At 39.9% G+C, this 16,287-nt stretch overlaps 1 protein-coding gene across 4 annotated transcripts in view; it reads left to right on the forward strand.

The window, feature by feature from the left end:
* The window catches only part of piezo2b (piezo-type mechanosensitive ion channel component 2b), a 762,691-nt gene that overhangs the window by 546,252 nt on the left and 200,152 nt on the right, over window positions 1-16,287 (forward strand). For all 4 annotated transcript variants that reach the window (XM_072569838.1, XM_072569835.1, XM_072569837.1 and 1 more), the window contains exons 16-17: window positions 1,353-1,501; window positions 3,182-3,355. In XM_072569838.1, the coding sequence (XP_072425939.1) occupies window positions 1,353-1,501; window positions 3,182-3,355 (323 nt within the window). The remainder of the gene's footprint in view (window positions 1-1,352; window positions 1,502-3,181; window positions 3,356-16,287) is intronic.

The following is a 16,287-nucleotide window of genomic DNA, read 5'->3' on the forward strand; positions in this document are numbered from 1 at the left end:
ACATTGACAAGATATGACCTGCCCCACACAAAGCCATGCTGACTGTCCCTAATTAGACCATGCTTTTCCAAATGCACATCAATCCAATTGCTAAGAATTCTCTCCAATAACTTCCCAACCACTGATGTGAGACTCACTGGTCTATAGTTTCCTGAATTATCACTATTTCTCTTCTTGAACAGATAAACAACACTAGCTTCATGCCAATCCTCCAGGACCTCTCCTGTGGCTAGATAGGATATAAAGATCTTGGTCAAGGCTCATCATGTAATTTCTCTAAGTCAAATTGGCTAATGAAAGGCAGATACTAATTGAACAATAATTCATGTGATAAATTTAGTAACGATAATGTAATTGATGCTAAATGTTGTAAACTGTATAACAAAGTAGATCATTTGCAGAGAAGAGTGGCTATGTGTATTTTATAGAGATAAGTAGTCCATAGTAGTTCTATTGTCATTCACAGTTCATTATTTATAAATTATTTATGATGTAGGCTTCTGACTGCAGGCAGTAGTGATTTTATTACAAAAGTAACTAATTGATTATGAAGTGCTGTACATATTCTTGAAGACATGAGCAGCCATAATACAAGTTGTTCTGGTAATTTTGCAGTCTGCAATAAAATGATGCAAGCACGAATTTCTCTGTGTTAATTTTACTGCATGTCCAAGAAGACCAAGTAACTAAGCCTTAAATAAAGGGCCTGGCCACTAACTGAAATGGGCAGATATACTTTTTCCCTAAAGTAAAACATGTAGAAAAGGACGAATTTTAATGAGTTCAGACAATGACCTGAACTACCAGTGAAAATTAATCAATGGCAAAAATCCTCTGTTGTGTTGAATGCACTGTAATCTGTCAAATGTACAATATGACCCACTACTGCACATCAGTGCATTTGAAATTTGACCCTTTTTGTTACAGTGCACTGAAAATTCAGTTTTTTCTTGTTCATGATGTGAAAGTACAAGGGCAATTAAGAATTCATAATAAATGCTAGCCTTGACAGTGACACCTATAAAGCATTAATGAATGTAAAGAAAAGCAATATTAAGAATTATTTCATTGTTTAACAAGCCCACTGGGAAGGTGCAATCAGAAAATGTGAGATATAGTAGCAACATTGTAAGCCTGATTTTTCACCATTACTTTGTGAATGGGATAACTTAGGAGAAGTGTTGCATCGCAAAATTACAGCTACTGTACCACTTGATTGTTACACGCTGCATTTAAGATTTATTTTAGTGGCTCATGTAAGGGGATACAATGAATTTACATCTTATAGTTAGCTAAGTTTTATAATCCAATGATAGTTTACTATTTTGTATTCATAGAGGCATTTTTTTCAGGTGCACTATGATTGGTGGCGGCGGATTCTGAAATATTTTTGGATTATTGTTGTTTCCTATACTATGCTGGTCTTGATCCTCGTGTACACCTATCAGTTTAAGTCATTCCCAGATCTGTGGCAAAATATGACAGGAATGGATATTGAAAAGTAAGTAACCAAAACAAAAACAGAAGGTAGTTGGACAACAGCCTAAAATAGTATCTTATTTTATCTAAAATGGCTGTTAATTTCAGAAATACATTATAATCAATCAGGTAAGTGCACAGTTTTATTTAGTTGTGTGGATCTGTACATTACGTTGGATATGATATTTAATAATACAGAACAACCTTGGTTATCCAAACATCAATTACCTGAATTTCGAATTATCCAAACAAGATCACAAGGTCCCTGTACATGCATTTCAATTGAAGTAGGAAAATTATATTCCTCATCCACTTAATACATCGTTTTGTAAATTTGAACTGGAATATAGATGTAAGTATGCTTTAATAAATAATTAACTTCAAATATATATTCGAGACGTGACGTTAGAGTTAAGTCTTACACTTTTTGTAAAAAGGCTTTCCAATACTTATTCTCCCTAAGGCCAAAGGTTTGTGACTGTTAACAAAAAAGAACAACGTATGTGCGTTCTACCAGCAAGATGCCCTCTCAACATTGACTCGCTCCATTTTGCAAATCCAACAAGTTTTTTTTCTCAGCTCATTCTCTGGAGAGTTAAGTCAAGAAATGTGCTCGCACTTTCCATTTCCTTTGCTTTTTTTCCTCCCAATATCCCATGATGACTCTTTTTTTTCCAAACAAAAAGTAGTTCAATATCTTTCAGCTGACAAGAAAATTTAATGCAACATTTTTTGATGCGGGACAGCAAGTTGTAGTGAGTTAGCACACGTGAAAATAAATAGGAATAAAACTTGGCAAGAGGAAACACAAGGAAAACATTAACTCCCTAAAAAAATTGTTGAGAGGACAGAAACGGAAGTCAGCGAAAAATATCTTCCCCCTCTCTCGTGTGCCCCCTGTATTTTTCACCTCTGTCTCTCTGTAAGGGCTCGGTGGTCACTGAGGAGGTTAGTCTGGACGGTGGGACAACAATGAACAGAAAGATGCCAGATGCTGTCAAGGCCCAGGATAAAACCGAAGAATATGTCAGCAAAAGATTTCACAGACTTAAGTCAAACTCTAGCAAAAAAGTGATTTTATTTGTAAATATCATGAATTTTTAAGCAATGGCCAGTGTTTGTACACATTTTATCAATTGAATGAAATAAAAACTCTGTAAACATACTTTTTTATATAATTAAGTTCAGTATTGCTTCCTTTGTTTATGATCAGTTCAGTTGTCCGAACAATCAGTTATTTGAATAAAATACTCCTCGTCCTTCTCGTTTGGAATATTGTGGTTGTTCTGCACTGCAAAGAATAAGAAAGGTCGCTCCAACTTCTCAGTACAATTTGAACAAATAATAAATGTTAGCTTGCCAGCAATATCCACATGCTGAGAATGAAGTTAATAGAAGATACAAACCTGTAAACAGTAATAATTGTTACAAATCGAAGTGCCAAATTGAATATGTTTCATGTGTAGTATACTTTGTGTACAGTTTCATGTGTATTATGATTCAAGGAAATATGATTTTTTAAAAAACTTGTTACCGTGTATGTACACAATGATAAGTAAATAAATACACATCTTTTACTGTACATCAATGAAAATTAGCTCTCCATTCTATAATTAGAAACAATTTTTATGGTTGGAACTGCTGATTTTAGTCAGAACATGATTTCAAAACCTTATGCCTTATGTTATTCTTTCTGTTAAAGATTGAAGGATCTTGGATTAGAACAATTCTCCGTTACAGATCTATTTACTAGCATTTTCATCCCAACATCGTTCTTGCTGGTCTGTATACTACATCTGCATTATTTCCATGATCGGTTTCTCGAGCTCACTGATCTAAAAGCTGTTACCAGCAAACAGGAAAGCAGCATCTACAGGTAAGAAACAATCTCAAACATTTTGACAAGTCAGTCATTAGGGCTGAATATTTCTTGATCTGTGACTTTAGTAACATATCCTGACATTGTTGTTGTAAATATATGTCATAAATTAATCATAAGTATCTAAATAATTTTAGCCATCTTTGATTTCTTAAGATTTAAACCATAATAAAATATTATTGCTTCTTACCATTTTACATGTTAAAGTTATTGAAATACAAAGACTTAGTGGACAGGGTTATATTGTCCTTTCAGCACTTGGGTATAAACCTAATGAATTGAACAATTCAGCTCTGGTAGAATCCCTATAATTTATGTATTTTTGATTTCAATGCAATGAAAATTAGACAGGTGCTTCAATGGTCAGAAGATGAAGGTAAAAATACTCTTACATACTTATTTGGAAACAAAATATGTATATTTATGACTCGCGATCAAAAAATATATAATCATAGATCAAAAGTAGATCTTTTGGCCCATTGAGCCAGCCTACCATTCAATATAAGTGACTGCTCTTCTATCTCAGCACCATATTCTTGCTCTCTCTCTATACTCTTAGAGTCCTTTAGTATGAAATCCTTTGGGTGACATGGAGGCTCAATGATTAGCACTGATGCCTCATAGCACCAGGGACCAGGTTCGATTTTACCCTCAGGCAACTGTGTGAAGTTTGTGCCTTCTCCCCATGTCTGAGTGGGTTTCGCCAGGTACTTCAGTTTCCTCCCACAGGCCAAAGATATACAGGTTAGGTGGATTGGATAAGAGAAACGCAGGGTTACAGATATAGGGTTGGGGGTTGGGGATGGATTGGATGCTCTTTGGAGGGTCAGTGTGGACTCGATGGGCTAAATAACCTGTTTCCACACTGTAAGGATTCTATGGACTATGATTAGCCTAACATTGATCTTTCTGGGCTCTTGTAATTGAGTGTATTTATTAGAAATATATGCTTTGTATTAATAGAAAATGACTAAATATTTTAGCCATTTTTGACTACTTAAGATCTGAACAGATAATTATGATTAATTAATTCATGTATTGCACCATGCACAACGAGATAGTATTCAATACATTGAGATAATTTTTTTGTCCAATCTGAACAGGAGGCAGTGATGTAGTGGTACGGTCACTGGACTGGTAATCCAGATTCTAGGTTAGTCTTCTGGGAAAATAAAAACAGAAAGTCACTGGAGAAACTCAGCAGGCCTTTTCTGTGGAGAGAGAATCAGAGTTAGCATTCAAGTTTGATTCAGAATTGGAAGAGACTAGAATTGGTGATTTTTATGCATAAAAAAATTCCACCCTTTTAAATTTTGAAGTTCTGAGGAGAGTCATATGAGAGTTGAGAGTCATATCACAGATGCTGCCAGACCATCTGAATTTCTCTAGCACTTGCTGTATTTTTAATGCCCTGGGGAAGTGTTCTTGATCCGTATAAATGATTTGGATGTGAATATAGGAAGCATGGTTAGGAAATTTGTAGATGACACCGAAATAGGTGGTGTAGTGGACAGTGAAGAAGATCTTCTCAGAGTCCAATTGCACCTTGATCAGATGGGCCAATGGGCTGAGGATTGGCAGATGGAGTTTAATTTAGATAAATGTGAGGTGTTGTATTTTGCAAAGACAAATCTTATACAATTAATGGTAGGGCCCTGGAGAGTGTTGGCGAACAAAGGGACCTGGGGTACAGATGCATAGGTCCTTGAGAGTGGAGTTGCAGGTAGACAAGGTTGTGAAAAAGGCATTTAACATGCTTGCCTTCATTGTTCAGTGCATTGAGTATAGGAATTGGGATGTCATGTTATGACTGTACAGGACATCAGTAAGGCCACTTTTAGAACACTGTATACAGTTCTGGTTGTCCTCCCAAAGGAAGGATTTTGTTAAACTTGAGAGAATGCAGAAAAGATTTACAGGAATATTGCCAGGGTTGGAGGGCATGAGCTATAGGAAGAGGCTGAATAGTTTGGGGCTTTTTTTCCCTGGAGTGTTGGAAGCTGAGAGGTGACCTTATAGAGGGTTATAAAATCATGAGGGGCATAGATCAATAACCAAGGTCTTTTTCCTCCTGTGGGGGAGTCCAGAAGTAGAGAGCATAGGTTTAAGATGAGAGAGAAAAAAAGATTTAACAAGGACCTGAGGGGCAGCTTTTTCATGCAGAGGGTGGTGTGTGTATTGAACGAGCTGCCAGAGGAAGTGGTGGAGGTGGGTACAATCAGAATATTAAAAGGCATCTGGATGGGTTGCACACAAAAGGTATTTAGCGGGATATGGGCCAAATGTTGGCAAATGCAACTAGGAGGATTGGGAGGATTCACCTCACTTTTCAACCAGTATTTTGCTGAATATTAATGAGAGGAAACCCCGTGATACATGGTCTGAATTATGGGAATGACCTGCGTTAGTGAATCACCTGTCAGTAGGGGAACATTTAGGGGACAGTGTATAGACTTATATGTTTTACATTAACTACGGAAAAAGACAAAATACAATACAGGATAAAAATAATTTACAGTGGGAGGGCCATTTTCAATCAGGTGAGAATGAATCCATTTCAACTAACAAAAGAGTCAATACAAATTACAATGTCAAATTCTAAATGGGCTACAGGAGCAAAGGAAACCAGGATATACGCATAAAAGTCATTAAACCTGGTAGGGCAGGCTAGGAAAGTGGTCAATAAAGGTTATGGGATCTTTGGCTTATAAGTAATATATAGAGTACAAAAACAAGTTATTTATATTGGTGTAGCCTTGATTCTGAGCTCCTCACTTTAAAGAAGACTAGAGAAAATGTAGAAAAGATTTATCAGAGTGGTTCCAGGGATGACAAACTTCAGTTGCATGGATAGATTAAATAAATTGTACCGCTTTGATTTGGAGATGTTTAGAGAAGATTGATAAGTGTGTAATAGATGCAATGTACCTTTCAAAGACATTCTCTTGATATCATTACATGCTATTATAATGGCATATGACCTGACAGTATAAAGGTTTCAGTCTCCAACTTACTGGCACCACTTACAGCATGACATGTTAAGACAACTGTGTTACAGTTTGTAACTGAATTGCTTAATACTTGGGCTTATACTGCAGTGGGAGAAAGTAAGGACTGCAGATGTTGGAGATCAGAGTCAAAGAGTGTGGTGCTGGAAAAGCACAGCCAGTCACGCAGCATCTCTTGTTACTTAGATGGTTGTACTTTTCCAGCACACACTCATATACTGCAGTACCCGGAACCACACAGGAGCTGTAATAAAAGTTTATTGAATTATTCAGTACTACATTATTAACATGTAGTTGTTATTTAATGGGAGCTAATGTAATATTGCCTCATCATGTATAAATACCATATTGAAGATTAAAAACCCATTACTTCATCTATAGCAGATCATGAGGGCAGAATGGATCTTTTTTGACAGCAGTGCAAAAACCATTTGTTTTTCTTTATCTTTGTTGTAATTGTGGATTGAAATGAAAAAGAATTGTTTTTAAAAAAACACTAATGCTGAATAACTTCTGTAGCTTCTAAAAGGAAGTAACTTTATACACGTGTAAGTACTGTTTACACAGCTGCTGTTCAATCAGTAGTCTACTAAAAATGAAGGCAGGTTATGAGCTGTGTATAAATAGTAATTCAGACTTCCAGCATCTATATGATTGATTCCTAGGTGGTTGAACAGCTTGGGGCTGTGAACAAGATTGGGAGAAGCCACCAGATCTCCACAAGTTCAGGAACTATTTTCTGTAGTAAAATTTAAACCTGAAGAAAACCCACTTATTTTTCCTTCAGTTGCTGTCAGCTATAACTTTTAGTGAATAAGTCAGAGATCTTTTTTAAGTGCAATCCAATCATATTGTCCCTCCTGCAAACAATTGAAAATATTGAGAGAAGGAATATTGAGAAGCAACATTCTGATCAGCACAAGAATCAGCTCATCAAATCCTGAAAACGGGGACCAGTTTACTGCTTTCCTAGTTTTTCCCTCTGCCTATAATACTGATGTGTTTTCCTCCTGTCTGGGTCTGACTGCAGACTGTAAAAAGGGTCTTTACAAGGGCTTTTAAGTTTTAATTATTAGAGTTATGTGCTGGTGGTTTATAATTGTTTACATAAAACTAAAGTCTATTTTAATAAATATTCATTCTTGTTAAGTACAGCAACTTGTGCATGCTTTGTGTCGACTCGGGTCTAAAGCACAGGTTAATTGGGGTTTCTGTTCTTTTTAAAATCTTTCCTTTTCATGATGACCCTGTGCATTCATGGAGCTTGATTCTCTGAGCGTTATCCCAGTGAGGCATGACAATTGCAATAACTGTTTGTAAAAGACAACAGATTTTATTTGCAGATGCTTGGAATGTTCACTGAAGATTAGGTTGTTTTGCACGTGAAAGCATTTGGAAGATTAACAGCGCAGGTTAATGTGAGTACGGATCTGCAAATGAAATAGCCAGGAGTCAGACTTAACTCTTCAAGTTTAAGTTCTACCCAACCAGAGGTCCTGCACCTCCATTTAAAAAGGCCTAGTATCAGCCTGCTTCCCAATTTGAAAGTTAAGATACTGCAGTCAAAGATTGTTGTACGTCATTAGAAGTAAGGTAAAAGTAAAGTAACCATAGACCCAGAGGGCCACAGGCTGCTATCTCATTAGAATGAGATGACTGATGGTGAGTTTAACCTGAGAGTCACCACATCTAAGGTGAAAGATGAGGTTGAGTAGCCAGAATCTTCATGGTAACTTCAGTAAAACAGTCAAATGCTACGTTCAATGTATGGGAAAAAATGACCTCTTAATACTACAAAGTGATTTTCTTAACTCAGGAAAACTACTTTTGTACAAAGGTACAAACTTTTGTAATGGTTAGTTCTGCCATTATTTCTGAGCAGTCCTCTCACTTGGCTGAACTGAAATGTGGTGAAAATGTGTTGCTGGAAAAGCGCAGCAGGTCAGGCAGCATCCAAGGAACAGGAGAATCGACGTTTCAGGCATCAGCCCTTCTTCAGGAACTGAAATGTGGAGAAAGTGAGGATTGTGGATCCTGGAGTCAGAGTCGAAGAGTTTGGTGCTGGAAAAGTACAACTGGTCAGGCAGCATCCGAGGAGCAGGAGAGTCAACGTTTCGAGCATAAACTCTTCATCTGGAATGAGGGCGTTGCCCAAGGGGGCTGAGAGATAAATGGGATGGGGATGGGGATGGGGCTGGGGATGGTGTGCGGTAGCTGGGATTGTGAGAGGTAGATGAAGGTGGGGGTGAAGGTGATCGGTCAGAGAGGAGGGTGAAGCGGATTGGTGGGAAGGAAGATGGATAGGTAGGACAGTTCAAGAGGGCGGTGCCAAGTTGGAGGGTTGGATCTGGGATTGGATGAGGGAGATAAAATGGTGAAATTCTCGTTGATCCCATGTGGTTGAAGGATCCCAAGGCAGAAGATGAAACATTCTTTCTCCAGTCATCGTTGGCTAGAGTTTGGAGGCCCAGGACTTGCATGTCCTTGACATAGTGGGAGGGAGTGTTAGAGTGTTCAGCCACAGGATGGTGGAGTTGTTTAGTGCATGTGTCCTGGAGATGTTCTCTAAAGTGTTCCGCAAGTTGGCATCCTGTATCTCCAGTAGATGACGTCTGTGGAAGTACGGTAAATGTCTGTCGGATGTGGAAGGATCCTTTGGGGCCTTGGATGGAGGTGAGAGGGGCAGTGTGGGCACAGGTTTTGCACTTCTTGCCGTGGCAGGGGAAGGTGGGTTGGGGGGGGGGTGGTGTTGGTGGCCCTAACAAGGGAATCGTGGAGGGAATAGTCTCTCTGAAACACAGATAGGGGTGGGAAGCGAAATATGTCCCTCGTAGCGGGGTCTGTTTGTAGGTACCACGGTGGCACAGTGGTTAGCACTGCTGCCTCACAGTGCCAGAGACCCGGGCTCAATTCCCGCCTCAGTCGACAGACTGTGTGGAGTTTGCACATTCTCCCCGTGTCTGCGTGGGTTTCCTCCGGGTGCTCCGGTTTCCTCCCCCAGTCCAAAGATGTGCAGGCCAGGTGAATTGGCTATGCTAAATTGCCCATAGTGTTAGGTAAGGAGTAAATGTAGGGGTATGGGTGAGTTACACTTCGGTGGGTCGGTGTGGACTTGTTGGGCTGAAGGGCCTGTTTCCACAATGTAATGTAATGTAATGTAGTGTAAATGGTAGAGGATGAAGCAATGTATCTGGAGGTTGGTGGGGTGGAAGGTAAGGACTGGGGGGGTTCTGTCCTTGTTGCGATTGGACGAGTGGCGTTCAAGGGCAGAGGTGTGGGAAATGGAAAGATATGCTGGAGGGCATTGTCGCCCATATGGGAGGGGAAATTGGGGTCTTTGAAGAAGCAGGCCATCTGGGATGTTCTATGGTTGAATTAGTCTTCCTGGGAGCAGATGTGGTGGAGGTGAAGGAATTGAGCATATGGGATAGTGTGTTTACAGGAGGCGGGATGGGAGGAGGTGTAGTCCAAGTAGCTGTGGGAGACGGTGGGTTTGCGTGCATGGAAGAAACATTTTATTTCGCGATGTGTATTTAAATCATTGATCTGCGAGTCTAGGGGATAAAGGCGAGGCCTTTACTGAAGACTGATTGTTCATCTTCAGTGAGGTGGGGGGGAGCAGTCTGGGGGGATGGTAAAAACACGGCAGGGCCGGGAGCTAGGACCTGGTTTGGGACTAGAGCTGGGAGTGGGGACGGAGACTATCTATGGATGTGGTTATGGGATCTTGGGTGATGTCACCAACGGAAGTGACGCTTACCCTGGGGGTCAAGAGGTGGAAGTGGTGCCCACAAACCCACCAACTCCCACAACTACCTGGATGACACCTCCCCACACCCTGCCTCCTGTAAAAATGCTATCCCTTATTCCCAATTCCTCCTGCCGCATCTGCTCCCAGGAAGACCAGTTCTACCATAGAACATCCCAGATGTCTTCCTTCTTCAAAGACCGCAATTTCCCCTCCCACCTGGTTGACGATGCCGTCCAGTGCATCTCCTCCACTTCCCGCACATCCATTCTTGAACCCCACCCCTCCAGTCACAACAAGGACTGAACCCACCCTGGTCCTCACCTTCCACCCCACCAACCTCTGTATACATGGCATCATCCTCCGCCATTTCCGGCACCTACAAACAGACCAGGGATATATTTCCCTCCCCACCCTTCCTGCATTCCGGAGAGACAATTCCCTCCGCGACTCTCTTGTTAGGTCCCCACCCCCGCCAAACCACCCTCCACTCTCAACACCTTCTCTTGCCACCGGAAGAAGTGCAAAACCTGTGCCTACACCTCCATCCAAGGCCCCCAAGGATCCTTCCACATCCGACAGAGATTTACCTGTACATGTCATCTATTCTGTCTGTTGCTCTTGATGTGATCTCCTCTACATTGGGGAGACGGTACCCCAACTTGCAGAACGCTTCAGAGAACATCTCCAGAATATATGCACTAAACAACTCCACCACTCTGTGGCTGAACACTTTAACTCCCCCTCCCACTCCACCAAGAACATGGGCCTCCTTCACCGCCAAACTCTAGCCAACCCATGCCTAGAGAAAGAACGCTTCATCTTCCGCCTTGGGACCGTCCAATCACATGGATCAATGTGGATTTCACCAGTTTCCTCATTTCCCCTCTCTCTACCTTATCCCAGATCCAACCTTCCAACTTTGCACTGCCCTCTTGAACTGTCCTACCTGTGCATCTTCCTTCTCACCTCTGCTCCACCCACCTCTCTGACCGATCACCTTCACCCCCACCTTCATCTGCCTATCGCACTCCCAGCTATCTTCCCCCCACCCCACTCCCCCTCCCATTTATCTCTCATCCCCCTTGGGCCACCCCCTCATTCCTGATGAAGAGCTTATGCTTGAAACGTTTACTATCCTGCTTCTCAGATGCTGCCTGACTAGCTGTGCTTTTCCAGCACTAGTCTTCGCCTCTGAACTGAAATATGGTATCATCACTCATCATTTGATGCAATTGTCCTATACCGTCTGGAATCTATTACTTTATTTCTAAAGATTTCCTCAGGCATCAACAGTCATGAAAAGAGCTACAGCAATAAAAATTAAAATAATGTAGAAGCAACAAAAGTTAAAAAAAGGAATTAATAGCAAAACAAACAAGACAGGAACAAACAAAACCCACACTACTTCAATTTAAAATAAAGCAAACAACCTTTCACAAGAAATGGAAGGCAAACATTTAGTTATGGACTGGGCAGTGAGTGGCCCTGAATGACACCTATTTAATCACATTGTCGCTTTCATTCACAGATTTAAGCAATAAATTATTCAAAGAGGAGATCTATGATAATGTTACTTGCTATTAGCAAAGAGTGATTTTGCAGAATAACTATATCCAGTCTTTTCAAGGATGATTCTTTTTAAAAGAAGAAAAATCCATTAGTACTTACATATCATCGAAAAGTACAAATCAACTTCTGCTTAACAGACTTCAACTCATGTCATACAGACAAACACCGCAGAAGTCTATTGGCAAGTTTGTTGAGAGATGCTGCAGCAAAGGGTATGAATGTTAATTCTCCAAAGAAGAATTTGCAAAGAGACAAATGGAATCATTAATCACCACCACATCATACTTTAGCAAAATTTTCTGACCGAGGAAAAGGGCCATTGTGTTTATGCTAGCATGAAGCTGTCATAGCAAGCCAACATCAGTTACATCTGTCTGTGCAGACTATTGCTATGGTCAGCAAAGTGTACAAACCAGCAAGGTCTGTCATACATGTGGTTTACCACACCTACCCAAAACTTTTCTTACATTTCTTGACATCAGCAAACTTTGGAACCAAAAGACATTTGAGCAAACATTTGTAAAAGAAAAAATTTGTTTTCAAAAACCAAGCTAGACACAAGTGACTAATAAAACAGTATAACAGTGTTATGCTTGCACCAAGGGAAGCATCAATGAAGTGCAAAATCAACAGAGTGAAATAGATACCTCAGAAGATGGCTAAGCTCTCCATATTGTTAACTTCACATACAGTGTCAATAGTATAAGACAGTCAGAAGCTTTTCTGGCCGTTATCTCTGTATGTCTCTAAAAGGTAGGCAGATACACCCAAGTCAAAATCAGCACAGGAGCTGTTGCAAAATATTGCTACTATGCGTTCTAAAAGTATTTAAAGAAATTTCATTCCATGGTACAAGAAACTAACAGCATATAACAGATCACTAATTCCATGCATGCCAATTCATAAGCACAGCTCGGATTTTTGGGGTCTTCTGCCAAGGAGATACTGAAGGTCCAGCAGTAGCAGGACTAACAGTATACACAGATTTCAGGATAGTCACAACTCTTGACATTCAAATCAAACCTCCTTTGATGGAACATACCAGGCTTGACAAAATTGAATAAGCCAGCAATTTCACCCAGGTGTTCCCAAATGGATTTGACATAATCTATTATCTTAAAGGTTCAGAGTCTAAAGGTTCAGAGTCTACAAGAAAGCAACGCATGCAGACCAGATACTCAACTACATGGAGCAAATGGAACTGCATCAGGATATTATTTAAATGATTCACAACACACTACAGCACCCAGGAAATACGAGATGCCGAAGAGAAACATCTATACACCGTATTCAAGAACAACAGGTACCCAATAAGCATAGTCCGCTGATTCTTAAACAACAAACCGAAACAAGAAGACACAACATGCCCAGAGACCCGGGCCACACTACCATACATTGAAGACGTCTCAGAGATGACGACCATACTACTTCAGCCCCTTGGCACCATGGTAGCCGACAAACCTACCAATACAGTGAAACAACTCTTGATGATTCTAAAGGACCCTGTACCAGCAACCAGCAGAACAAACGTTTTATATGATTTATATGTATCTGCAAGGACTGCTACAAACATTACATTGGACAGACTGGCAAGAAGCTAGCCACCAGGATGCTCAAGCACCAACTAGCCACCAAAGGACACGGCCAACTATCACTAGTATCCTTACACACAGACAACGAGGGATCCCAGTTCGACTGGGACAATACTTCCATCCTGGGACAGGCTAAACAAAGACACACATGGGAATTCCTAAAGGCCTGGCATTCGAACTGGAACTCCATCAACACACAAATCAATTTGGACCACATTTACCAACCCCTCAGAAAAAGAACCAGAAGTGATATCACCCACCACATTAGACCAAGCCACATAAATAGGAAGTGGGACAGTACACCAGCACTTCAATGGAGGCTCACTGATGATGTTACCTAGCATTGTGATGAAACATCTGAGAACATACCTTCCAACTCAGCGAGCAAACTAACAACCTGAGCTATAAATCTTTACAAAAAGTGCAATCTCAAAAGTTATGCCATGTTACATCCCAAGAATGATTCAATTCGATTAATCAATTATTTCAGAAAGTGCAGCACACATTCAGCACAAAAGATTACCAATCTTTATGACTAGTCTTCAGAATGCGAGTCAAAATGACCTTGCCTAACAACCTGCCTAACCATTCCAAAAAAAAGGACATTCTTCCTCAATGACAGAGGAGAATGAAAGAGTTGCATGTCAAATGAGCAGGTAAAGAACTACTATGGCTCCACACTGGATAAAGGGAGTGAGTCAAAAGTCCAGTCACAATTATCTGGATATGCGCAAAAGTTTCTAAAAATGCAACCAACCAAGATTGTACAAAGTCATAACTGAGAATGATACTACATTACAATGAAACAGAAACCAACATAGGCCAATTTATGACGTGTCAATCATGCACACAGTCAGTAATGAAGAGAACTCTGGTGATGATTATATGATGATCTGGACTGACAGAAGCCAACAACAAAGAGGGAAAAACTACTCCCATTGGAAAAAAAAGTGTAGAAACAGAGTTCATCAAGTTAAAATGATCAGCAAAGAAAGAAACAGTAGAATATGAAAAAACCCATTTCACTGTTTGAATGGTCAGGATCTGAAATGCGCTGACTGAGATTGTGACCAAGGCAGATTCATTCAATGCCTTGAAAGCAAATTGGATAGTTTTATGAAAAGTAAACATTAGCATATTTGCAAATGCAGGAAAAAGGCAGAAGAGTGGGATTAGGTGAGCTGCTCTTCCAAACAGCCAACACTGATCTGTTGGGATAAATTGCCGCCCCCTGTGCTGTAACCATTCGACAATTTGTTACATTTGGTGTGATTCTAATTGCTTTAAGTAGGAGCTACATCCACCTTCAGATTGCTGCTGCTTCTATAGGTTAAAATAGAAACAAGTGCAAGTAAAGTGGGATTTGAATGTTCAAAAAAATGCCTCATAACCGTCCACCTGCTTGGTTGTATTAAAATTGACCCCAATTGTTTCTGGATCCTATATTAGGCTAGAAGCATTATTGATTGTTCACATTCTTTCATGTAATCTTAGCATTTTAATTTTTTCAGTGTAACTCAGCATCAATATGATGAAAATTTTGTACATATTCCTCAATAATTACACTCAGTTGGTGAATCATAATTTATTTTGGTGTCACTACTTTCAATATTCATTTCATCATTCCTACAAACTACACCACATTCCTCAACAAAAGAAAGGGCAGGGTGATTTTCTATGGTTCCACCCATGCATGTGAAGGGTGACACAATGAATAATCAGTAGAAAATGTTAATAATCACCATTTATAACCAAAGAATTATACACAGATTGGGAGAGATGATGCTGCCTTGGTAATATTACTGAACTTCTGATCATGAGACTACTGCTTTGGAGACATGGTTTCATATGCCACCATAGTAGCAAATGAAATATGAATTAATTTAATAAATCTGGAATTGAAATCGATTGATGATAATTATCATTGTTATTGTAAAAAGATCCAGTTCATTAAGGTCCTTTAGGGAAGGGAATCGGCCATGCCTACCTAGTCTGGTATATCTGTGACTCCAGACTCACAGGAATATTGTTGACTCTTAACTGCTACCTAAACTGGCCTAGTAAGCCACTCAGTTCAAAGGCTGTCCTTGTTCTTCTGGCTGCTACAGGTTGTGGTTTTGGAAGATACTTTCAAAGGAACTTTGATGAATTATGGGTGTGCATCTCGTAAATGGGAAAAATGTAGATGGTGAAGAGAGTGAATGTTTAGGGTGGTGGATTGTGTGCTGCTCTAGATGGATATCAAATTTCTAGAATTGTTGGAACTGTACTTATCCAGGAAAGTAGACAGCACTTCATTGCATTCCTGATTTGTGGCATGTAAATGTCAAAGAGGATTTGTAAAGTAAACCATTCATCACAGAACATTCTGTCTAAGAGATGCTTTTTTAGCCAGAGTGTATACGTAAGAAATTCAGTGAAGGAAGACCAATTAAGGTCAAGAAAAGGTTAAAAGAACTCATTGGTGACAGTCATTATTTTGGTAGCAGGAATTATACTTCCTCTTATTAGTTAAAGTCTGAGTGTTGTCCAGGTTTTGCTGCAACCAGCTACAGTCTGTTTAATTCTCTAAGGATTTGCAAATGGCACTTGGAACTTTGCAATCTTGTCAAATATTTCCGTTTTTGACCATTTAATAGAGGAAAAGTCATTGATGAAGTAGCTATGAATGGTTGAGTGTAGGACACTGTCCTGCAGAATTCTTGCGTAATGACCTGGAACTAAGAATATTGGTTTCAAACAACTACAACCAGCTTTCTTTCTAGTAGTTATTGCTCTGCCAATGGTGACATTTGCCCCAATTCTCATTGTTCTCAATTTTGCTATGATTCCTTGATGCCATATTTAATCAAATGCTGCCTTATGTCAAGAACAGTCACTGTCACCTCACCCCTATAATTAACATTTTTGCTCAAAGTTATAATCAAATATGGAGCAGAGTAATCCTGGTGGAACCCAAACTAAGCATTGTTAACCAGGTAAGTATCACTAACTAATACTGTGGATGAT

The sequence above is a fragment of the Chiloscyllium punctatum genome, chromosome 5 (genome assembly GCF_047496795.1).
Source record: "Chiloscyllium punctatum isolate Juve2018m chromosome 5, sChiPun1.3, whole genome shotgun sequence".
Taxonomy (NCBI): domain Eukaryota; kingdom Metazoa; phylum Chordata; class Chondrichthyes; order Orectolobiformes; family Hemiscylliidae; genus Chiloscyllium; species Chiloscyllium punctatum.